At 47.1% G+C, this 24,982-nt stretch overlaps 1 protein-coding gene across 2 annotated transcripts in view; it reads left to right on the top strand.

Annotated features, from left to right (window-relative positions):
- Window positions 1-24,982, top strand: part of LOC115167402 (gamma-aminobutyric acid receptor subunit beta-2-like) — an 88,034-nt gene that overhangs the window by 43,987 nt on the left and 19,065 nt on the right. For both annotated transcript variants that reach the window (XM_029721811.1, XM_029721802.1), the window contains exon 5: window positions 5,469-5,551. In XM_029721811.1, coding sequence (XP_029577671.1) covers window positions 5,469-5,551 — 83 coding nt within the window. The remainder of the gene's footprint in view (window positions 1-5,468; window positions 5,552-24,982) is intronic.

The raw sequence follows: 24,982 nt of genomic DNA, 5'->3' as shown, positions 1-24,982 counted from the left end.
GCTGTGTGGTTGAAGGGCTGTGTGGCTGAAGGGCTGTGTGGCTGAAGGGCTGAAGGGCTGTGTGGCTGAAGGGCTGTGTGGCTGGGTGGCTGAAGGGCTGTGTGGTTGAAGGGCTGAAGGGCTGTGTGGCTGTGTGGCTGAAGGGCTGTGTGGCTGAAGGGCTGTGTGGCTGAAGGGCTGTGTGGCTGAAGGGCTGTGTGGCTGAAGGGCTGTGTGGCTGAAGGGCTGTGTGGCTGAAGGGCTGTGTGGCTGGGTGGCTGTGTGGCTGTGTGGTTGAAGGGCTGTGTGGCTGAAGGGCTGTGTGGTTGAAGGGCTGTGTGGTTGAAGGGCTGTGTGGCTGAAGGGCTGAAGGGCTGTGTGGCTGTGTGGCTGGGTGGCCGAAGGCCTGGGTGGCTGTGTGGCTAGTGTACCAGGCATAGCATGGTGAGTTAGTGATAGCTACGGCAGGCAGAGAGAGGGGTAAACTAGGACATCCATCCATAGGACTCCTCTGATAATACTCCGGCGCACTTTGGTCCCTTCCTCTCGCTCTGCCTCCCTGCCTGCCTGCCTCATAGCCTGCCTGCCTCATAGCCTGCCTGCCTCATAGCCTGCCTCCCTGCCTGCCTGCCTGCCTGCCTGCCTGCCTGCCTCCCTCCCTCCCTCCCTCCCTCCCTCCCTCCCTCCCTGCCTGCCTGCCTGCCTGCCTGCCTGCCTGCCTGCCTGCCTGCCTGCCTGCCTGCCTCCCTCCCTGCCTGCCTGCCTCCCTCCCTCCCTGCCTGCCTGCCTCCCTCCCTCCCTCCCTCCCTCCCTCCCTGCCTGCCTGCTAACTGGCTTGTTACATAATAGGGAACAATGGAGGGAGGGAAGGGAGGGAGGGAGGGAGGGAGGGAGGGAGGGAGGGAGGCAGGCAGGGAGGGAGGGAGGCAGGGAGAATGTTGAATGTTTCTATGTCTCTGAAAAATTAAATTCCCCGAACTTGTCTTCAGTGAGACCCAAGGGACCTGTTGTTTATGACGTTATGGGTATTTTTTGCAAATATTTAAAATGAACTTGTGTAGTTTAATTATGGAACACATGTCCACTCTTCTAGAACAGTTTGTACTTATGGTGGAAGGGAAAACAATAATTTGTTGTCAGATTTAGTTTACAATCAGCTATTTCAGGTCACTAAAAGTATGTACAAAATAAAGTTATTTTACAACCAGTATACAACCTGACCATAACGTCATAAACAACGGCATAATGACAACCAGGGTTGGGGAGTATTATTACATGTAATCCGTTACATGTAAGGGATTACAAAAACCGTAACTGTAATCCGTGATTTCTTCGAGGATTACTTTTAAATTCAGAAAGGACTTTGACACTTCTCTGTTTTCTCAATGCCATTCAAATCAGCATTGAAAAAGGCGTGAGTTTGTTCCACCTGAGCGAGTCTGACCACAAGTCATAGACCACTATGATGACACACCAAATGGGTTTGATGGATCGCGGGAAAATAGCAGAAATAGGCTTTTGTAGGCTACAGTCCAAGCTATGTCTTCCTATGGTGCGACTGCTGTCGGCATCCAAAGATGATCCAACTTGAATAAACGCTTGGAGGTAAAGGATGACAGTAGTGGTGTAGTCTACGGCGATACGGATATCACTTAATATTGGAATCTACATAGCGCTTTGATGTGAATCACACTGCTACTCTCATTTAGCTATTTGCGCCTTGGTTGTAGTGGATGGCTGTTGACAAATCTAAATGTGTATTTGAACCCAATAATGGTTGAATTCAAGATGTTTAAAGTGCCTATCAATCATTGTTTTTTAAACCAGTGGACAGCCAGTGAAAACTGCGCTCTTGGATCCCAGCCTATGGAATAAAAGTGGGGCTTTTATTGCTCAATCTAATTCATGCTGATAAATAAACCCATAGGCCTAATGGACAGTCAAACTCACACACTTCTGATAGACTTAAAGGGGCAATCTGTAGTTGCTACATCCATTTTGGGATTTATTGAAATGACTGGAATTCTGATAGACTTTGGTTTTTAATGTAAATATATAATTTAATCGTATTATTATATGTAATAGAACGCAATGGGTTAGAAGAAGCCTACATAACCATAACCATAACCAATATATGGCCAGCTATGTAAACTTTAACATTGATTTATCCTGCGATAGATGTCGTTCAACTGGTAACATACATTTTTATCTTCTTCTAATGCCTCTTAAGGGGAAAGTAATCTAAAAGTAACTGAATGGAATCAGATTACATACTGAGTTTGGGGTATTCCAAAAGTTACGTTACTGATTACAATTTTGGACAGGTAACTTGTAACTGTAACGGATTACATTTAGAAAGTAACCAACCCAACCCTGATGACAACCAGTATACAACCTGAACATTTGATTTGATTTGATCATAACGTCACAAACGTCATAATGACAACCAGCATACAACCTGACCATAACGTCTCAAACAACGTCATAATGACAACCAGTATACAACCTGACCATAACGTCTCAAACAACGTCATAATGACAACCAGTATAGAACCTGACCATATTGTCACAAACAACGTCATAATGACAACCAATATACAACCTGACCATAACGTCACAAACAACATCATAATGACAAACAGCATACAACCTGACCATAACGTCACAAACAACGTCATAATGACAACCAGTATACAACCTGACCATAACGTCTTAATGACAACCAATATAGAACCTGACCATAACGTCATAATGACAACCAATATACAACCTGACCATAACGTCATAATGACAACCAGTATACAACCTGACCATAACGTCATAATGACAACCAGTATACAACCTGACCATAACGTCACAAACAACGTTATAATGACTTTTTGCCTGTTGGTGAAAAGTCAACGATTCTACAAGTCCATTGATCTCTACTCAAATCATTGTTCATTTGTAAATGATTACTTTCCAAAGGGTCTTCCTAATCCTATCATATTTGATATCAATCACTATGTTGTTCTTCCACAAAGACTATGAGAGTAGTGTTGTCTATCTATTACTGGACACACTCACCAGCTGCATGTGACACACACACCTCCGCCCTCCATTTAGCAAATCTGACCATAATTCTATCCTCCTGATTCCTGCTTACAAGCAAAAACTAAAGCAAGAAGTACCAGTGATTCGCTCAATACGGAAGTGGTCAGATGACGCGGATGCTACACTATAGGACTGTTTTGCAGCACAGACTGGAATATGTTCCGGGATTCATCCAATGGCATTCAGGAGTATACCACCTCAGTCATCGGCTTCATCAATAAGTGCATTGACGACGTCGTCCCCACAGTGACCGTACGTACATATTCCAACCAGAAGCCATGGATTACAGGCAACATCCGTATCGAGCTAAAGGCTAGAGCTGCCGCTTTCAAGGAGCGGGACACTAATCCGGACCCTTATAAGAAATCCCACTATGCCCTCAGACGAACCATCAAACAAGCAAAGCATCAATACAGGATTAAGATTGAATCCTACTACACCGGCTCTGAAGCTCGTCGGATGTGGCAGGGCTTGAAAACTATTACGGACTACAAAGGGAAACCCAGACACGAGCTGCCCAGTGACGTGAGCCTACCAGACGAGCTAAATGCCTTTTATGCTCGGTTCGAGGCAAGCAACACTGAAGCATGCACGAGAGCACCAGCTGTTCTGGATGACTGTGTGATAACGCTCTCGGTAGCCGATGTGAGCTAGACCTTTAAACAGGCCAACATTCACAAAGCCGCGGGGCCAGATGGATTACCAGGACGTGTACTCAAAGCATGCGCGGACCAACTAGCAAGTGTCTTCACCGACATTTTCAACCTATTCCTAACTGAGTCTATAGTACCAGTTTCAAGCAGACCACCATAGTCCTTGTGCATCCCAAGGAAGCGAAGGTAACCTTCCTAAATTATTACCGCCCTGTAGCACTCGCATCGGTAGCCGGGAAGTGCTTTGAAAGGCTGGTCATGGCTCACATCAACAGCATCCTCCCGGATACCCTAAACCCACTCCAATTTGCATACTGCCCCAACAGATTCACAGAGGACGCAATCTCAATCACACTCCACACTGCCCTTTTCCCACCTGGACAAAAGGAACACCTATGTGAGAATGCTGTTCATTGACTACAGCTCAGTGTTCAACACCATAGTGCCCATGAAGCTCATCACTAAGCTAAGGATCCTGTCTCAGGAGTACCTGGCATGATGACTCCTTGCTGTCCCCAGTCCACCTGGCCGTGCTGCTGCTCCAGTTTCAACTGTTCTGCCTGCGGCTATGGAACCCTGACCTGTTCACCGGACGTGCTTGTTGCACCCTCGACAACTACTATGAATATTATTATTTGACCATGCTGGTCATTTATGAACATTTTAACATCTTGACCATGTTCTGTAATAATATCCACCCGGCACAGCCAGAAGAGGACTGGCCACCCCTCATAGCCTGGTTCCTCTCTAGGTTTCTTCCTAGGTTTTTCGCCTTTTCTAGGGAGTTTTTTCCTAGGGAGTTTTTCCTAGCCACCGTGCTTCTTTCACATGCATTGCTTGCTGTTTGGGGTTCTAGGCTGGGTTTCTGTACAGCACTTTGAGATATCAGCTGATGTACGAAGGGCTATATAAATAAATTTGATTTGATTTGACCCTGGGACTAAACACCTCCCTCTGCAACTGGATCCTGGTCTTCCTGACGGGCCGCTCCCAGGTGGTAAGGGTAGGCAACAACACGTCTGCCACACTGATCCTCTACACTGGGGCCCCTCAGGTGTGTGTACTTAGTCCCCTCCTGTACTCCCTGTTCACCCACGACTACGTGGCCAAACACGACTCCAACACCATCATTAAGTTTGCTGACGACACAACAGTGGTAGGCCTGATCACCGACAGATGAGACAGCCTATAGGGAGGAGGTCAGAAAACTGGCAGTGTGGTGCCAGGACAACAACCTCTCCCTCAATGTGATCAAGACAAAGGAGCTGATCGTGGACTACAGGAAAAGGCGGGCCGAATAGGCCCCCATTAACATCAACGGGGCTGTAGTGGAGCAGGTCGAGAGTTTCAAGTTCCTTGGTGTCCACATTACCAACAAACTATAATTTTCCAAACACACCAAGGCAGTCGTGAAGAGGGCACAACAAAACCTTTTCCTCCTCAGGAGACTGAAAAGATTTGCCACGGGTCCCCAGATCCTCAATAAGTTATACAGCTGCACCATCGAGAGCATCCTGACTGGCTGCATCACCGCCTGGTATGGCAACTGCTCATTCCCCCCTCCCCTGTAACTATTCCCCAGGTCGTTGCTGTAAATGGGAATGTGATCTCAGTGAATTTACCTGGTAAAATATGGATTGAAATGTGTTTTCTTTAAAGCTGATATGGAGTCTTCCCTATACCTGAAGTCTAACGTTATATTCCTGTGTGTGTGTGTGTGTGTGTGTGTGTGTGTGTGTGTAGGATCACAACCACAGCAGCCTGTATGATGGATCTGAGGCGATACCCTCTGGATGAACAGAACTGCACACTGGAGATCGAGAGCTGTGAGTACCACCGGCGCCCATGGCAGCAGAACACCCCCCTCCCGTGAAGACGTCACTCCCGGACCAATCTATATAGAACACTGCTATCATAGAAATAGAATTAGGAGGAGATTCATTTCTTTGACCTTTTTTAAGCATTAGCCAACTCGTTGTCATGCCAAACATGTATGGTGAACAGGAAATGAACATGGGACATACTCAAATAGACAGTATAATGTATACATAATGCAGCATTGGTTGTGCTGTGAAGAGAGACAGAGAGACAGAGAGAGACAGAGAGAGACAGAGACATAGAGAGACATAGAGAGACATAGAGAGACACACAGAGACGGAGACAGAGACAGAGACAGAGACGGAGACGGCGACGGAGACGGCGACGGAGACGGAGAGACAGAGAGACAGAGAGAGACACAGAAACATTCTCATTTCATTAAAACCTCACCCCCCCTTAAAATAAAACACCAAAATATATCCTGTACTGCATACATGTACCATACTCACCTTGCCCTCTACCCCACGATACAAAACAACACCACATATCACAATAACCAAAACCTCACCATTTCTCCACCGTATTTCCAAAACATCTTCCCCAGCTATACAAACATCTCTACACTTTTTATCATTTTATAGAACTCAAACTCAACCCTAAGGTGCGCAGAGACCATCCCATTAAACACTAGTAAAGGGTCTGTTATCCCCCCACCTTTGACCCTGTTCCTCCTTGTTAGCCAAATAGACAACTTTGCCTGAGCAAACAGGAAATTCAACAAACACGTTTGGCCTTCTCCTGTACCCCATTATAAACATCCCAACAGTAAACTCGACCCCCAACCTCTCACACAGACATTCCAACAGAGACATTAATGGCATTAACTTGGCGCACACAGAAAACACATGAATCACAGTTTCTCTCATAACGCAGAAAGGACACCCCTGCCCGACTCAACCCGTGCCAGCCAGCTGTTAGTGGCCAGGGCTCCATGTAGAACCCTCCACTGGAGGTCCCCTGAACTCCATCTAAAACCCACCATACTCTCTTCCCCACATACCCCCTGCCACTGATGTGCCTTCACTCCTGTTAGGCTCCTAATGTTCCTCACCTTAATGCAGAGGTTGTAGAGGGCTTTACCTCCCACCCCCTCAAACTCCTCCAGGTTCGGAGTGTTAAAATCTAACAAGTCCTCCCTTGCCAGTCCCCAGTCTCTGCCGTCAGCTGCAGTGGCAGAAACATTGGTGGCCCCTCGCCTTTGGCCGCTCAAACATCCCCCTTACCGGCTCAGACAGTGCCTCCTGGACTTCCTCCAGGAATCTCTCCAGCAGCCTAAGAGACGTTATTCCTGTTTGCTGTGCCAGGACTTCCGGGGTTTTCCACCCCTCCTCTCCCAGCAGTCTCAGGTCACCCAGCCTTTGTAAACCCGCTGCCATCAGTTGCCTCTGCAGGGTGGCCGACTGAACCAATCTCAAAGGGATGGCTGGGTTGTGGAAGATAGGCTCCTCCCACACCCACAGCCCAGGCTCCACACCTCGTGTGGGCCTTAGCAGCTGCCAGGCCCTCAGCACTGCAGAGTAAACATCTGAGAGACCTGCTGTACTCAGCCTCTCCAGCTTCATGAGGAACAGCTGCCGGTCCAACCCTAATCCGCCAGCTCTCCTCAGCAGCGCGCATGCTGGTTCCCTCCAGCCAACATCAGTATGGTACAGCAGTCTCTGCACCGCCTTTAGTCGGGAAAGCAGCCACCAGGCCCTGTCCTCCTTCGTGGACAGTCATGTACAACACTGCCGCCCTCAGCCTTCCCTGTAGCTCAGTTGGTAGAGCATGGTGTTTGCAACACCAGGGTTGTGGGTTCGATTCCCACGGGGGGCCAGCACAGAAAAAAAAAATGTATGAAATTGTATGAAATGTATGCATTCACTACTGTAAGTCGCTCTGGATAAGAGCGTCTGCTAAATGACGTAAATGTAAATGTAAATGGTCCGACCAGATAAAGTCCGGGGGGGGGGGGTTGAGGACAGCCAGTTTATGCCACAGGGAAGATGCCACCAGGTTGTTGATTATCAGCACCCTCCCTCTATATGACACTTGGGACAGGAGCCACCTCCACCTGGCCAGTCTTGACACCACTGTCTGTAACAGCCCCTCCCAGTTCTTCCTGACCCACCTCTGAGCTCAGATACACCCCCAACATTTTAAGCCCTTCACAACCCCACTGCAAACCCCTTGGAAGCAGAGGAGGGGACCTATCCCCCCATGCCCCACATAACAGAGCTTTGCTCTTGCCCCAGTTTACCTTAGCTGACGAAGCTCCCTCGTACACCTTCAGACTGGTCTCTAGTGCCTGCATATCTTGACCATCCCTGACCATCTCAGAAACATCATCTGCATATGCTGACACCGCTATGCCTGTCAACACACCCATGCCTGTCCAGCACACTCCCTGCAGTCTCCTGCGTAGCAGGCCCAAAAAAGGTTCAATGGCTAGTGTGTATAACTGCCCCGATAGAGGGTATCCTTGTCTAATGCCCCGCCTCACCCAGACTGGCCTACTGAGCCCCCCTCCCACCTTGACCATGCATGACGCCCCAGCATACAACAGCTTCACACAGGTCAAAAACCTTTCCCAAACCCAAACACAAACATCACATTAAACAGATACTCATGGTCCACTCTATTAAAAGCCTTCTCTTGATCTAAAGAGACCAGTCCAAAGTTCACATTAGAACCTCTCGACAAGTCCAACATGTCCCTGATTAAGAACAAGTTGTCCGTGATTGAGCATCTCGGTACACAATATGTTTGGTCCTTATGTACTATCGAGTCCAGATGGGACTTCAGTCTGTTAGAGAGGACCTTTTTTTGGGCAGGAGAGTCAGAGCCACCCGACGGCAGCTCAGTGGCAATTCTCCTACCCCAACGCATTCACGCAACACACAAAAGAAGTCCAGTCCAATTATTCCCCAGACTTTTTTTATAAAACTCCACTGGGAGCCCATCGACCCCCGGTGCACGACTGGGGGACATCTGGGTTACGGCCTCTGCCAGTTCATGGGACAACAGGGGAATGTCCATTTCATCCCTCTGTGCCAGAGAGAGCTTAGGGAGTTCTGCAAACAAGACCTGAGCACACATAGGATCACACAGTTCTGCCCTATACAACTCAGTATAAAACTCCACAGTTCACTCCCGCATCTCCCCCACCACAGAGGCCACCCGCCCAGCCGTAGACAATGCATACCCTTTATTCACCGCTCTGTCTTTCCAAAACAAAGAAGGAGGAGTTAGGAGCATCCATCTCCTTGAGCATGGATAACCTAGCTCTTACAAGTGCTCCCTTTGCTTTAACCTGGAAAAAACTGCCCAGGTCCCTACGTAATTCAGATAAATTAGCCTCGAGGCTTACATTGCCTTGCCCCAACATCTCACTAATACAACGCTCTAGTTCCCCCAAAACTCTTCTAGCCTCTGAGGACGAGAGAGCTGTGTACTGTTGACAGAAAAGCCGAATTTGGACTTTCCCCACATCCCACCATTGACTCAGAGACTCATACTCCTCTCTCCGCTGCCCCCACCTTTCCCAAAAAGTCTGTCAACCTTTCCAAAAAGTGACATCTTGTAAGAGCTTTACATTCAACTTCCAATAGGATGCCTGTCTGAGGCCCTGGTGAAATAGACAGCCGAGCCATGGTTATGTGGTGATCTGAAAACCGCACCGGGAGAATGGTGGTGCCCAACAACCTATTGCACTGATTCCTGGACATGTAAAACCGAGTCCGTGCTGCACTCACCCTAACCCCAAAAACCTTCACCCATGTATACTGTCTTGTGTTGGGATGTTTAGTTCTCCAAACATCCACTAGGTCAAACTGATTAATGATGCCCCTTAACACTCCCACTGACCCTGAATGAGGCTCTTCCCCATTTCTGTCTTTCGTAAAATCCATTGTACAGTTCCAGTCCCCCGCCGACCTCCAGCGTCTCAGGCGCTACCTGTGAGAGTTCCTGTCTAAGACACCCAAATAGAACCCCCTCTCTCTCTCCCTGTATTAGGCGCATACACATTTATAAAGACAAAACCCATGTGGGTAATTTCTGCTTTTACAACAAGCAGCCTGCCCCTACACACCTCCTTTGAGGAGCACATTTTTACAGAGAAACCCGGTACAAAAAGGACTGCCACCCTGCACTAAGATTTGTCCCATGGCTCAACACACTTGCCCCTTTCCACCAGAACCCCAACTCGACTTCATTCACCACATCACTATGCATCTCCTGCAGAAACAACACCTGTACTTTTTTTGTTTTATATATTCACCCAACACACTCCTCTTTCCCGCATCTCTGGCGCCATTTATATTGAGCGAGCCTACCCGTAGAGTCTCCATAAGAAGTGGGAGAAAAGCCAGCAAAGAAAGAGACCAATAGCAAAGCTCAAAAAGCCCCAGTGCCAGAAAGAAACTCTACATCTAAACAGTGTCTGAAGGTCGACCTCTACGCACTGTTGTGACCCACTTCCTCAACCTAAACCATTTCCTGGATGAGAGGACACCATGACCCTCATTTTTCATTGCATGTTGTACTGATCTTACAAACTTTCTCAGATCAGAAAAAAAGACTCAAGATGAACTGTTTTCCTCTTGGTCTCATCCAGGAACCTTGTCAGTTCCCTCACCGTGTACTTTGACCCCTCTGCTTGACTGGCTGTCAGCTCCGGACCCATTGAAGAGGAGTCTGAAAAAAAGCCTCCTCATTATCCTCTTCCTCAGACTCACTTTCCTCCTCATCTCCATCTCCCATCCTGACCACCTGCCCTTTCTCTCTGGTCAGGGCCTCCCCCCCAGCGCCAGGCAAAGGTTCCTTGGTGCCTTTGACCACCCCAGCCTCCCCCCTCCCACCTTTCTTCTCCCCCCTTTACATTTTCCGCTTGACACCGTCCTCCTCCCCCCAGTCTCTTACCCTTCCCCACTATACTAGCATAACCTGACTAGACCCACCCTCATCTACACCACCATCCATAGCATGACTAGGCCCAGCCTCATCTACACCACCCTCCATAGCATGACTAGACCCAGCCTCATCTACACCACCATCCATAGCATGACTAGGCCCAGCCTCATCTACACCACCATCCATAGCATGACTAGGCCCAGCCTCATCTACACCACCATCTATAACATGACTAGGCCCAGTCTCATCTACACCACCATCCCTGGCATGACTAGGCCCAGCCTCATCTACACCACCATCCATAGCATGACTAGGCCCAGCCTCATCTACCCTACCATCTCTAGTCTCACTAGGCTCAGCCTCATTTATACCACCCTCCATAGCATGACTAGACCCAGCCTAATCTACACCACCATCCCTGGCATGACTAGGCCCAGCCTCATCTACACCACCATCTCCTACATGACTAGAACCAGTCTCATCTACACCACCCTCCATAGCATGACTAGGCCCAGCCTCATCTACCCTACCATCTCTAGCCTCACTAGGCTCAGCCTCATTTATACCACCCTCCATAGCATGACTAGACCCAGCCTCATCTACACCACCATCCCTGGCATGACTAGGCCCAGCCTCATCTACACCACCATCCCTGGCATGACTAGGCCCAGCCTCATCTACACCACCATCTATAACATGACTAGACCCAGCCTCATCTACACCACCATCCCTGGCATGACTAGGCCCAGCCTCATCTACACCACCATCCCTGGCATGACTAGGCCCAGCCTCATCTACACCACCATCCCTGGCATGACTAGACCCAGCCTCATCTACACCACCATCTATAACATGACTGGGCCCAGCCTCATCTACACCACCATCCCTGGCATGACTAGGCCCAGCCTCATCTACACCACCATCCCTGGCATGACTAGGCCCAGCCTCATCTACACCACCATCCATAGCATGACTAGACCCAGCCTCATCTACACCACCATCCCTGGCATGACTAGGCCCAGCCTCATCTACACCACCATCCATAGCATGACTAGACCCAGCCTCATCTACACCACCATCCCTGGCATGACTAGGCCCAGCCTCATCTACACCACCATCTATAACATGACTAGGCCCAGCCTCATCTACACCACCATCTATAACATGACTAGGCCCAGCCTCATCTACACCACCATCCCTGGCATGACTAGGCCCAGCCTCATCTACACCACCATCCCTGGCATGACTAGGCCCAGCCTCATCTACACCACCATCCCTAGCATGACTAGACCCAGCCTCATCTACACCACCATCCCTGGCATGACTAGGCCCAGCCTCATCTACACCACCATCCCTGGCATGACTAGGCCCAGCCTCATCTACACCACCATTTTTAGCCTGACTAGGCCCAGGCTCATCTACACCACCATCCCTGGCATGACTAGGCCCATCCTCATCTACACCACCCTCCATAACATGACTAGGCCCAGCCTCATCTACACCACCTTCCCTGGCATGACTAGGCCCAGCCTCATCTACACCACCATCCCTGGCATGACTAGACCCAGCCTCATCTACACCACCATCCCTGGCATGACTAGGCCCAGCCTCATCTACACCACCATCCCTGGCATGACTAGGCCCAGCCTCATCTACACCACCATCCCTGGCATGACTAGGCCCAGCCTCATCTACACCACCATCCCTGGCATGACTAGGCCCAGCCTCATCTACACCACCATCCCTGGCATGACTAGGCCCAGCCTCATCTACACCACCATTTTTAGCCTGACTAGGCCCAGGCTCATCTACACCACCATCCCTGGCATGACTAGGCCCAGCCTCATCTACACCACCATCCCTGGCATGACTAGGCCCAGCCTCATCTACACCACCCTCCATAGCATGACTAGGCCCAGCCTCAGCAACCCCACCATCTCTGGCATGACTAGGCCCAGCCTCATCTACACCACCTTCCCTGGCATGACTAAACCCAGCCTCATCTACACCACCTTCCCTGGCATGACTAGACCCAGCCTCATCTACACCACCATCCCTGGCATGACTAGGCCCAGCCTCATCTACACCATCCCTGGCATGACTAGACCCAGCCTCATCTACACCATCCCTGGCATGACTAGGCCCAGCCTCATCTACACCACCTTCCCTGGCATGACTAAACCCAGCCTCATCTACACCACCATCCCTGGCATGACTAGGCCCAGCCTCATCTACACCATCCCTGGCATGACTAGACCCAGCCTCATCTACACCATCCCTGGCATGACTAGACCCAGCCTCATCTACACCATCCCTGGCATGACTAGACCCAGCCTCATCTACATCCCTGGCATGACTAGGCCCAGCCTCTGCTGTCTGCATCTCATGGCACCCCTGCACGTTGACCTCGATTTCTCCCACTGGCACTTGTGCCCTCACCTTGTCTACGGCCTTTATGTAGGCATGCAAAGCTCTTATGCCCCAAATCCCAACACTCAAAACACTGTAGATCTCTGTGCTGGCAAACCCTGCATAGAGCCCCTCCCCATGCCTCCCTTTAAAATGCACATTTAGCTGTTGCTCATTGTTATTCAGAAACATAAACACTTGCCTCCGGAACGAAACAACATGCTTAACGGCATCTACCTGAAAACCTGCTGACAGTACACGAAAACCACTAGCAACCTTACCAAAACGCCTCAGCTCTTTCCTGATTTGATCATCCGTAATAAACGGAGGCAAATTTGCGACTACCACCCTGGTCAAAGGGGTAGAAAGAGGCGAAATTGGCACCAACACATCCCTTACAAATATTCCACTAGCAATGAGCCTACCGACCAAATTTGCTCTTTTCATGAACACCACCACAGCTTTGTTCATTCTGGAAGCAGAATGTATAAATTCAGCTCCTACCTGTTCACCGACCGCGAGCAGAACCTCCTCCATCTTAACTCCATTCTCAGGAACACACCTGAATCCATGCCGTATCAACAGCATCTCCTCCATCTTAACTCCATTCTCAGGAACACACCTGAATCCATGCCGTATCGACAGCATCTCCTCCGCGCTAGGCTGAGAAGCCATCGCGCAAACCACACCTTCCAAACCCCAGGAAACTAAAACTCTGTCCTCTTCCACCCTAACTTTGGAAAACCTGTGGATACCGCTAAAACAAATAGTGCATTAACCCCCCACCATAGAAAATACAATTTGAAAGAAAAGACCAAGGACAGAATCAATAAAATAAGTTAGGACACAGCCCTCCACACCAAACACTCAAACTCCAAAAAACTCCCAGCATGCACTGCAAGAGAGAGAGAGCGAGAGAGAGGGATACAGAAAGAGAGCGAGAGTGAGACAGGGAGACACAGCGAGAGAGATACACAGCGAGAGAGAGACACAGCGAGAGAGAGAGACAGAGAGAGACAGAGAGACAGAGAGAGAGAGAGAGAGAGAGAGAGAGAGTGGCAGAGAGAGAGAGAGACAGAGAAGTACAAGGTCCTCTCCCTGTACTTTATCAGTTTCCATGGAGATGGGGCTGGGATGTGGAGTTGAGTTCATATTCCTGGGTTTGATCACACACACACACACACACACACACACACACACACACACACACACACACACACACACACGACAAGCATTAAACTGTGGGGTCAGAAATGCTCCACTTTGGTCTTTTACTATCTACCATTTACTATCTACTCTCTACTCTTTACCATCTACTCTCTACCATTTACTATCTACTCTCTACCATCTACCATCTACCATCTACTATATACCATGTACTATCTACCGTCTACCATCTACCGTCTACCGTCTACCATCTACCGTCTACCGTCTACCATCTACCATCTACCATCTACCATCTACCATCTACTATATACCATCTACCATATACCATCTACTATATACCGTCTACCATCTACTATCTACCACCTCTTTCTATCTCTCTATCTCTCTGTCTCTGTCTCTCTTTCTTTCTCTCTGTTTCTCTTTCTCTCCCTTACTTCTTTCTCCCTTTCCTGATCTCTCTCTCTCCTACACAGTCCTCTATTTCCTCCTCTGTCTCTGTACCACTCTTCCTCTTTCAATCTCTCTCTCATCTCTTTTCTTTGCCCTGCTCTTCCACCCTCTTTTTTTCTACCAGCCTTTGTATATATCTCTCTCTCGCATACTTTTTTCTCTCTCTTTCTCACACACACACGGCTTACACACACACAGGGCTTGAGTGTAGTTTTGATCAGCAGACAGTAACAGCCCAGTATCTGCTTTTCTAGTTCTGGTTTTAACGTGTGAATCACTCCAGAGCATGCTATTATATTCACACTAATGAGCCACAGAGAACTCTCACTTCTCTTGATAAACTTGATGCATTTTTTTGACAGACATAACTCTCAGAACTACAGATCCCAGACATAACTCTCAGAACTACAGATCCCAGACATAACTCTAAGAACTACAGAACCCAGACATAACTCTTAGAACTACAGATCCCAGACATAACTCTTAGAACTACAGAACCCAGACATAACTCTCAGAACTACAGATCCCAGACATAACTCTCAGAACTACAGATCCCAGACATAACTCTAAGAACTACAGAACCCAGACATAACTGTTAGAACTACAGATCCCAGACATAACTCTTAGAACTACAGAACCCAGACATAACTCTCAGAACTACAGAACCCAGACATAACTCTCAGAACTACAGATCCCAGACATAACTCTCAGAATTAAAGATCCCATGGTAGATGTTAGGACTGCCTGGCAGGCTGGCTACAGATCCCATGGTAGATGGTATTACTGACTGTGAGGTTACAGATCTCATTGTAGATGGTAGTACTGTCTGGCTGGTTACAGATCCCATGGTAGATGATAGTACTGTCTGGCTGGTTACAGATCCCATGGTAGATGATAGTACTGTCTGGCTGGTTACAGATCCCATGGTAGATGATAGTACTGTCTGGCTGGTTACAGATCCCATGGTAGATGGTAGTACTGTGACATTACAGATCCCATGGTAGATGGTAGTACTGTGAGGTTACAGATCCCATGGTAGATGGTAGTACTGTGAGGTTACAGATCCCATGGTAGATGGTAGTACTGTGAGGTTACAGATCCCATGGTAGATGGTAGTACTGTCTGGCTGGCTACAGATCCCATGGTAGATGATAGTACTGTCTGGCTGGTTACAGATCCCATGGTAGATGATAGTACTGTCTGGCTGGTTACAGATCAAATCAAAATCAAATCAAATGTATTTATATAGCCCTTTGTACATCAGCTGATATCTCGGTGGCTAGGAAAAACTCCCAAGAAAGGCCAGAACCTAGGAAGAAACCTAGAGAGGAACCAGGCTATGAGGGGTGGCCAGTCTTCTGGCTCTGCCGGGTGGAGATTATAACAGAACATGGCCAAGATGTTCAAATGTTCATAGATGACCAACAGGGTCAAATAATAATAATCACAGCGGTTGTCGAGGGTGCAACAGGTCAGCACCTCAGGAGTAAATGTCAGTTGGTTTTTCATAGCAGAGCATTCAGAGTATCTCTACCGCTCCTGTTGTTTCTAGAGTGTTGAAAACAGCAGGTCTGGGACAGGTAGCACGTCCGGTGAACAGGTCAGGGTTCCATAGCCGCAGGCAGAACAGTTGAAACTGGAGCGGCAGCACGGCCAGGTGGACTGGGGACAGTAAGGAGTCATCAGGCCAGGTAGTCCTGAGGCATGGTCCTAGGGCTCAGGTCCTCCGAGAGAGAGAGAGAAAGAGAGAAAGAAAGAGAGAAAAAGAGAGAAAGAGAGAGAGAATTAGAGAGAGCACACTTAAATTCACACAGGACACCGGATAAGACAGGAGAAATACTCCAGATATAACAGACTGACCCTAGCCCCCTGACACATAAACTACTGCAGCATAAATACTGGAGGCTGAGACAGGAGGGTTTGGGAGACACTGTGGCCCCATCTGACAATACCCCCGGACAGGGCCAAACAGGCAGGATATAACCCCACCCACTTTGCCAAAGCACAGCCCCCACATCACTAGAGGGATACCTTCAACCACCAATTTACCATCCTGAGACAAGGCCGAGTATAGCCCACAAAGATCTCTGCCACGGCACAACCCAAGGGGGGGCACCAACCCGGACAGGAAGATCACGTCAGTGACTCAACCCACTCAAGTGACACACCCCTCCTAGGGACGGCATGGAAGAACACCAGTAAGCCAGTGGCTCAGCCCCTGTAATAGGGTTAGAGGCAGAGAATCCCAGTGGAGAGAGGGAAACCGGCCAGGCAGAGACAGCAAGGGCGGTTCGTTGCTCCAGCCTTTCCATTCACCTTCACACTCCTGGGCCAGACTACACTCAATCATAGGACCTACTGAAGAGATGAGTCTTTAATAAAGACTTAATCTGGCGCATGTGGGACGAACTCGTCCCACCTACGTAACAGCCACTGAAATCCAGTGGCGCGATTTTTGAATCGTTAGAAATACTATTACTTCAATTTCTCAAACATATGACTATTTTACAGCTATTTAAAAACAAGAATCTCGTTAATCTAACCCCACTGTCCGATTTCAAAAAGGCTTTACAACGAAAGCAAAACATTAGATTATGTCAGCAGAGTGCCCAGCCAGAAATAATCAGACACCCATTTTTCAAGCTAGCATATCATGTCACATAAACCCAAACCACAGCTAAATGCAGCACTAACCTTTTATGATCTTCATCAGATGACACACCTAGGACATTGTGTTATACAATACATGCATGTCTGTTCAATCAAGTTCATATTTATATCAAAAAACAGCTTTTTACATTAGCATGTGACGTTCAGAAAAAGCATAACCCCCGCAAACTTCCGGGGAATTTACTAACAGTTTGCTAAATTACTCACGATAAACGTTCACAAAAAGCATAACAATTATTTTAAGAATTATAGATACATTACTCCTCTATGCACTCGATATGTCCGATTTTAAAATAGCTTTTCGGATGAAGCACATTTTGCAATAATCTAAGTACATAGCCCGGCATCACAGGGCTAGCTATTTAGATACCCACCCAGGTCAGCCTCCACCAAAATCACATTTCCTATAAGAAAAATGTTCTTACCTTGCTTGTTCTTCGTCAGAATACACTGCCAGGACTTCTACTTCAATAACAAATGTTGGTTTGGTCCCAAATAATCCATCGTTATATCCAAACAGCGACGTTTTGTTCGTGAGTTCTAGACACTATCAGAATGCTTCATCACGGTGTCGCGCATGGCGCATTGGCGTGACAAAAATGTCTAAATATTCCATTACCGTACTTCGAAGCATGTCAACCGCTGTTTAAAACCAATTTTTATGCCATTTATCTCGTAGATAAGTAATAATATTCCGACCGGGAATATGCATTGAGCCTAAACAGCCGAATTAAATTTCTATTCAGGAGCGAATCGTGCACGCGCCTCATTCAAAGGTCCTCTGAGCCGCCACTTACCAAAGCCGATAATGTGTTTCAGCCTGAGGCTGCCTCGTCAACCTTCAGTTATTTCCCGGGTTCTGAGAGCCTATCGGAGCCCTGGGAATTGTCACGTTACAGCTAAGATCCTTACTTTTCAATAAACAGATGCAAGACGTACGACTCCTTGTCAGACAGGGTACTTCCTGCTTGAAACCTTGTCAGGTTTTTGCCTGCCATAGGAGTTCTGTTATACTCACAGACACCAATCAAACAGTTTTAGAAAATTGAGAGTGTTTTCTATCCAAACCTGAACAATAATATGCATATTCTAGCTTCTGAGTTGGTGTAGGAGGCAGTTAAAAATGGACACATATTTTTTCCAAAATTCTCAATACTGCCCCCTATCCCAAACAGGTTGAGACCGAGTCTACGTCTCTCACATGGGTAGGCAGACCATTCCATACAAATGGAGCTCTACCGGAGAAAGCCCTGCCTCCAGCTGTTTGCTTAGAAATTCTAGGGACAGTAAGGAGGCCTGCGTCTTGTGACCGTAGCGTACGTGTAGGTATGTACGGCAGGACCAAATCGGAAAGATAGGTAGTAGCAAGCCCATGTAATGCTTTGTAGGTTAGCAGTAAAACCTTGAAATCAGCCCTTTCCTTAACAGGAAGCCAGTGTAGAGAGGCTTGCACTGGAGTAATATGATACATTTTTTTGGTTCTAGTCAAGATTCTAGCAGCCGTGTTTAGCACTAACTGAAGTTTATTTAGTGCTTTATCCGGGTAGCCGGAAAGTAGAGCATTGCAGTAGTCTAACCTAGAAGTGACAAAAGCATGGATACATTTTTCTGCATCATTTGCATCATTTTTGGACAGAAAGTTTCTGATTTTTGCAATGTTACGTAGATGGAAAAAAGCTGTCCTTGAAACAGTCTTGATATGTTCGTCAAAAAAGAGATCAGGGTCCAGAGTAACGCCGAGGTCCTTCACAGTTTTATTTGAGACGACTGTACAACCATCAAGATTAATTGTCAGATTCAACAGAAGATCTCTTTGTTTCTTGGGACCTAGAAGAAGCATCTCTGTTTTGTCTGAATTTAAAAGTAGATAAATCATGGTAGATGGTAATACTGTCTGCCTGGCTACAGATCTCATCGTGTTAGATGGTAGTACTGTCTGGCTGTCTACAGATCTCATCATGGTAGATGATAGTACTGTCTGGCTGGCTACAGATTTCATCATTTTACACCATAGTACTGTCTGGCTGGCTACAGATTTCATCATGGTAGATGATAGTACTGTCTGGCTGGCTACAGATCTCATCGTGTTAGATGGTAGTACTGTCTGGCTGGCTACAGATCTCATCGTGTTAGATGGTAGTACTGTCTGGCTGTCTACAGATCTCATCATGGTAGATGATAGTACTGTCTGGCTGACTACAGATTTCATCATTTTACATGATAGTACTGTCTGGCTGTCTACAGATCTCATCATGGTAGATGATAGTACTGTCTGGCTGGCTACAGATTTCATCGTTTTACATGATAGTACTGTCTGGCTGGCTACAGATTTCATCATGGTAGATGATAGTACTGTCTGGCTGGCTACAGATCTCATCGTGTTAGATGGTAGTACTGTCTGGCTGGCTACAGATCTCATCGTGTTAGATGGTAGTACTGTCTGGCTGTCTACAGATCTCATCATGGTAGATGATAGTACTGTCTGGCTGACTACAGATTTCATCATTTTACATGATAGTACTGTCTGGCTGGCTACAGATTTCATCATGGTAGATGATAGTACTGTCTGGCTGGCTACAGATCTCATCGTGTTAGATGGTAGTACTGTCTGGCTGGCTACAGATCTCATGGTAGATGGTAGTACTGTCTGGCTGTCTACAGATCTCATCATGGTAGATGGTAGTACTGTCTGGCTGGCTACAGATCTCATCATGGTAGATGGTAGTACTGTCTGGCTGGTTACAGATCCCATGGTAGATGGTAGTACTGTCTGGCTGGTTACAGATCCCATGGTAGATGGTAGTACTGTCTGGCTGGCTACAGATCTCATCATGGTAGATGGTAGTACTGTCTGGCTGTCTGGCTACAGCCCAGTCACAACCACAGGCTTAGGTTCATTGTGTAATTATTGATATATTCCTCTACTACCCCCTTTGAAGACCTTATAAACACATACAAAACACACACAACTCTAGATTTTACACAAACACACACACACAAATGCAAATGCATTTTCTCTCTGTCTCTCTCTCTCTCTCTCTCTCTCTCTTTCTCTCTCTCTCTCTCTCTCTCTCACACATACACACAATCTCTCTCTCTCTCATTCAAACGCTCTCTCTCTCTCTTTCTCTCTCTCTCTCTCTCTCTCTCTCTCTCTCTCTCTCTCTCTCTCTCTCACACATACACACAATCTCTCTCTCTCTCATTCAAACTCTCTCTCTTTCAAACTCTCTCTCTCTCTCACACACACATACACACAAACTCTCTCTCTCTCTCACACACACACACTCTCTCTCTCTCTCTCTCTCTCTCACACACACATACACACAAACTCTCTCTCTCTCATTCAAACTCTCTCTCTTTCAAACTCTCTCTCTCTCACACACACACACACACAAACTCTCTCATTCAAAGTCTCTCTCTTTCAAACTCTCTCTCAAACTCTCTCACACTCTCTCTCAAACTGTCTCTCTCTTTCAAATTCTCTCTCTCTCTCTCAAACTCTCTCTCTCTCTCTCTCAAACTTTCTCTCTCTCTCTCAAACTTTCTCTCTCTCTCTCTCTCTCTCTCTCTCTCTCTCTCTCTCTCTCTGTCTCTCTACCTCTCTCTCTGTCTCTCTATCTCTCTCTCTCCCGGGACTCACATAACAACCACCTCCCTGGACAGACGGACCAGCCCAGTGATGTTATAGATTGACAGACGTCTGTCCCAGAAGGAGTAGTGTTCAAGACAGAGAACAATGGGCCAGAACTAATAGATCTGATTCAAACTGAGTAACCAGCCAGAGCCTTCTCTGCCCCCCCCCCCGCCTCAGGCTCTATCTGCCCTTTCCTGACCAGCTACACACACACGCACATACACACACATACACATGCAAGCACGCACACCAACACAGTAGTGGTGCGCAGGTCAGCTGTTTGGTCAACTGCACCCGCCCACAACCGGCCCGACTATATATGATAAAGTGAAAATCTGAGGCCCTCATCCAACCCTAACCCGCTAATATAGAACATCTGAGGCCCTCACCCAACCCTAACCCGCTAATATAGAACATCTGAGGCCCTCACCCAACCCTAACCCGCTAATATAGAACATCTGAGGCCCTCACCCAACCCTAACCCGCTAATATAGAACATCTGAGGCCCTCACCCAACCCTAACCCGCTAATATAGAACATCTGAGGCCCTCATCCAACCCTAACTCACCCAACCCTAACCCGCTAATATAGAACATCTGAGGCCCTCACCCGACCCTAACCCACTGATATAGAACATCTGAGGCCCTTACCCGACCCTAACCCACTGATATAGAACATCTGAGGCCCTCACCCGACCCTAACCCGCTGATATAGAACATCTGAGGCCCTCACCCGACCCTAACCCACTGATATAGAACATCTGAGGCCCTTACCCGACCCTAACCCACTGATATAGAACATCTGAGGCCCTCACTCGATCCTAACCCGCTGATATAGAACATCTGAGGCCCTCACCCGACCCTAACCCACTGATATAGAACATCTGAGGCCCTCACCCGACCCTAACCCGCTGATATAGAACATCTGAGGCCCTCACCCGACCCTAACCCGCTGATATAGAACATCTGAGGCCCTCACCCGACCCTAACCCACTGATATAGAACATCTGAGGCCCTCACCCGACCCTAACCCGCTGATATAGAACATCTGAGGCCCTCACCCGACCCTAACCCACTGATATAGAACATCTGAGGCCCTCACCCAACCCTAACCCGCTGATATAGAACATCTGAGGCCCTCACCTGACCATAACCCACTGATATAGAACATCTGCTGTAGGCTACAGTCAGAGACGGCGTAAAGATCTTTTGACAGGGTGCAGCATTTTTTGTTGTTGCCTGGTTTAGATATGTTTCTGCTTATAATTTCTGACATTTTGGTGGAAGGCTATTTGTTAGTCAACTTGCCTATAATTAGATAGATGCAGCTTCTCTTGTCATTACACGTTGCCTTAGAGGAATAAATAAACTGCTGCTCACCAGAATAATGTCGATACAAATCGATAGAATGCTTCAATCTATTGACATCGGTAAAGGTTTCTCTGTCTTCTCTGCTTCTTTCGGGGCTGAAAGACGTTTAGGGACTGGGGGGGGGAAAATGCAATAACACATTTATTTATTTATTTTCAAATGACATAGAAAGCTGTGAAAACAACCCAACATGTTGCTGGTAAGATTTCAGTTTGGCTTGGATGCATAGTATTCCAACCACATAAAATAATGATCATCTTTCATTTTTAAATGCATTTAACCTTTATTTAACTAGGCAAGTCATTTAAGGACAAACTCTTATTTACAATGATGGCCTACCCCGGACGACACTAGGCCAATTGTGCACCGCCCTATGAGATAATCCTAATCGTGGCCGGATGTGATACAGCCTGGATTTGAACCAGGGACTGTAGCGACACCTCTTGCACTGAGATGCAGTGCCTTAGACCGCTGCACCATTCGGGAGCTGTTATGTTGCTGATAAAGATAGCACCTCTACAGACGGTCCCTAACTGCACGTTCACATTCTCTCAAGATGCTGAAAGCAAGAAATCATATTTCTCCACTCCTTGCTGTGTCAACATTTTGCATACATTTGGTGGATCATTTTACTGCAAGCAATGCTTAATTCTGCAGGAGTTAATATTAAGGCTACAGTTGAAGTCGGAAGTTTACATACACCTTAGCCAAATACATTAAACTCAGTTTTTCACAATTCCTGACATCAAATCAAAGTTTCTTTGTCATGTGCGCTGAATACAACAGGTGTAGACCTTACAGTGAAATGCTGAATACAACAGGTGTAGACCTTACAGTGAAATGCTGAATACAACAGGTGTAGTAGACCTTACAGTGAAATGCTGAATACAACAGGTGTAGACCTTACAGTGAAATGCTGAATACAACAAGTGTAGACCTTACAGTGAAATGCTTACTTACAGGCTCTAACCAATAGTGCAAAAAAGGTATTAGGTGAACAATACAGTGAGGGAAAAAAGTATTTGATCCCCTGCTGATTTTGTACGTTTGCCCACTGACAAAGAAATGATCAGTCTATAATTTTAATGGTAGGTTTATTTGAACAGTGACAGACAGAATAACAACAAAAAAATCCAGAAAAACTCATGTCAAAAATGTTATAAATTGATTTGCATTTTAATGAGGGAAATAAGTATTTGACCCCTCTGCAAAACATGATTTAGTACTTGGTGGCAAAACCCTTGTTGGCAATCACAAAGGTCAGACGTTTCTTGTAGTTGGCCACCAGGTTTGCACACATCTCAGGAGGGATTTTGTCCCACTCCTCTTTGCAGATCTTCTCCAAGTCATTAAGGTTTCGAGGCTGACTTTTGGCAACTCGAACCTTCAGCTCCCTCCACAGATTTTCTATGGGATTAAGGTCTGGAGACTGGCTAGGCCACTCCAGGACCTTAATGTGCTTCTTCTTGAGCCACTCCTTTGTTGCCTTGGCCATGTGTTTGGGGTCACTGTCATGCTGGAATATTCATCCACAACCCATTTTCAATGCCCTGGCTGAGGGAAGGAGGTTCTCACCCAAGATTTGACGGTACATGGCCCCGTTTATCGTCCCTTTGATGCGGTGAAGTTGTACTGTCCCCTTAGCAGAAAAACACCCCCAAAGCATAATGTTTCCACCTCCATGTTTGACGGTGGGGATGGTGTTCTTGGGGTCATAGGCAGCATTCCTCCTCCTCTAAACAAGGCGAGTTGAGTTGATGCCAAAGAGCTCCATTTTGGTCTCATCTGACCACAACACTTTCACCCAGTTGTCCTCTGAATCATTCAGATGTTCATTGGCAAACTTCAGACGGGCATGTATATGTGCTTTCTTGAGCAGGGGGACCTTGCGGGCACTGCAGGATTTCAGTCCTTCACGGCGTAGTGTGTTACCAATTGTTTTCTTGGTGACTATGGTCCCAGCTGCCTTGAGATCATTGACAAGATCTTCCCATGTAGTTCTGGACTGATTCCTCACCGTTCTCATGATCATTGCCATTCCATGCGGTGAGATCTTGCATGGAGCCCCAGGCCGAGGGAGATTGACAGTTCTTTTGTGTTTCTTCCATTTGCGAATAATTGCACCAACCTTTGGCACCTTCTCACCAAGCTGCTTAGCGATGGTTTTGTAGCCCATTCCAGCCTTGTGTAGGTCTACAATCTTGTCCCTGACATCCTTGGAGAGCTCTTTGGTCTTGGCCATGGTGGAGAGTTTGGAATCTGATTGATTGATTGCTTCTGTGGACAGGTGTCTTTTATACAGGTAACAAACTGAGATTAGGAGCACTCCCTTTAAGAGTGTGCTCCTAATCTCAGCTCGTTACCTGTATAAAAGACACCTGGGAGCCAGAAATCTTTCTGATTGAGAGGGGGTCAAATACTTATTTCCCTCATTAAAATGCAAATCAATTTATAACATTTTTGACATGCGTTTTTCTGTTTTTTTTTATTATTCTCTCTGTCACTGTTCAAATAAACCTACCATTAAAATTATAGACTGATCATTTCTTTGTCAATGGGCAAACGTACAAAATCAGCAGGGGATCAAATACTTTTTTCCCTCACTGTAGGTAGGTAAAGAAATAAAACAACAGTAAAAAGACAGGCTATAAAAGTAGCGAGTCAGGCTGACTGAGGTAGTATGTACATGTAGATATGGTTAAAGTGACTATGCATATATGATAAACAGAGAGTAACAGTGGCGTAAAAGAGGGGTTGGTGGGTGGTGGGTGGCGGGACACAAT

The sequence above is a fragment of the Salmo trutta genome, chromosome 3 (assembly GCF_901001165.1).
Source record: "Salmo trutta chromosome 3, fSalTru1.1, whole genome shotgun sequence".
In the NCBI taxonomy this organism is placed as follows: Eukaryota; Metazoa; Chordata; class Actinopteri; order Salmoniformes; family Salmonidae; genus Salmo; species Salmo trutta.
This window is presented reverse-complemented; position numbering and strand designations above follow the sequence as displayed.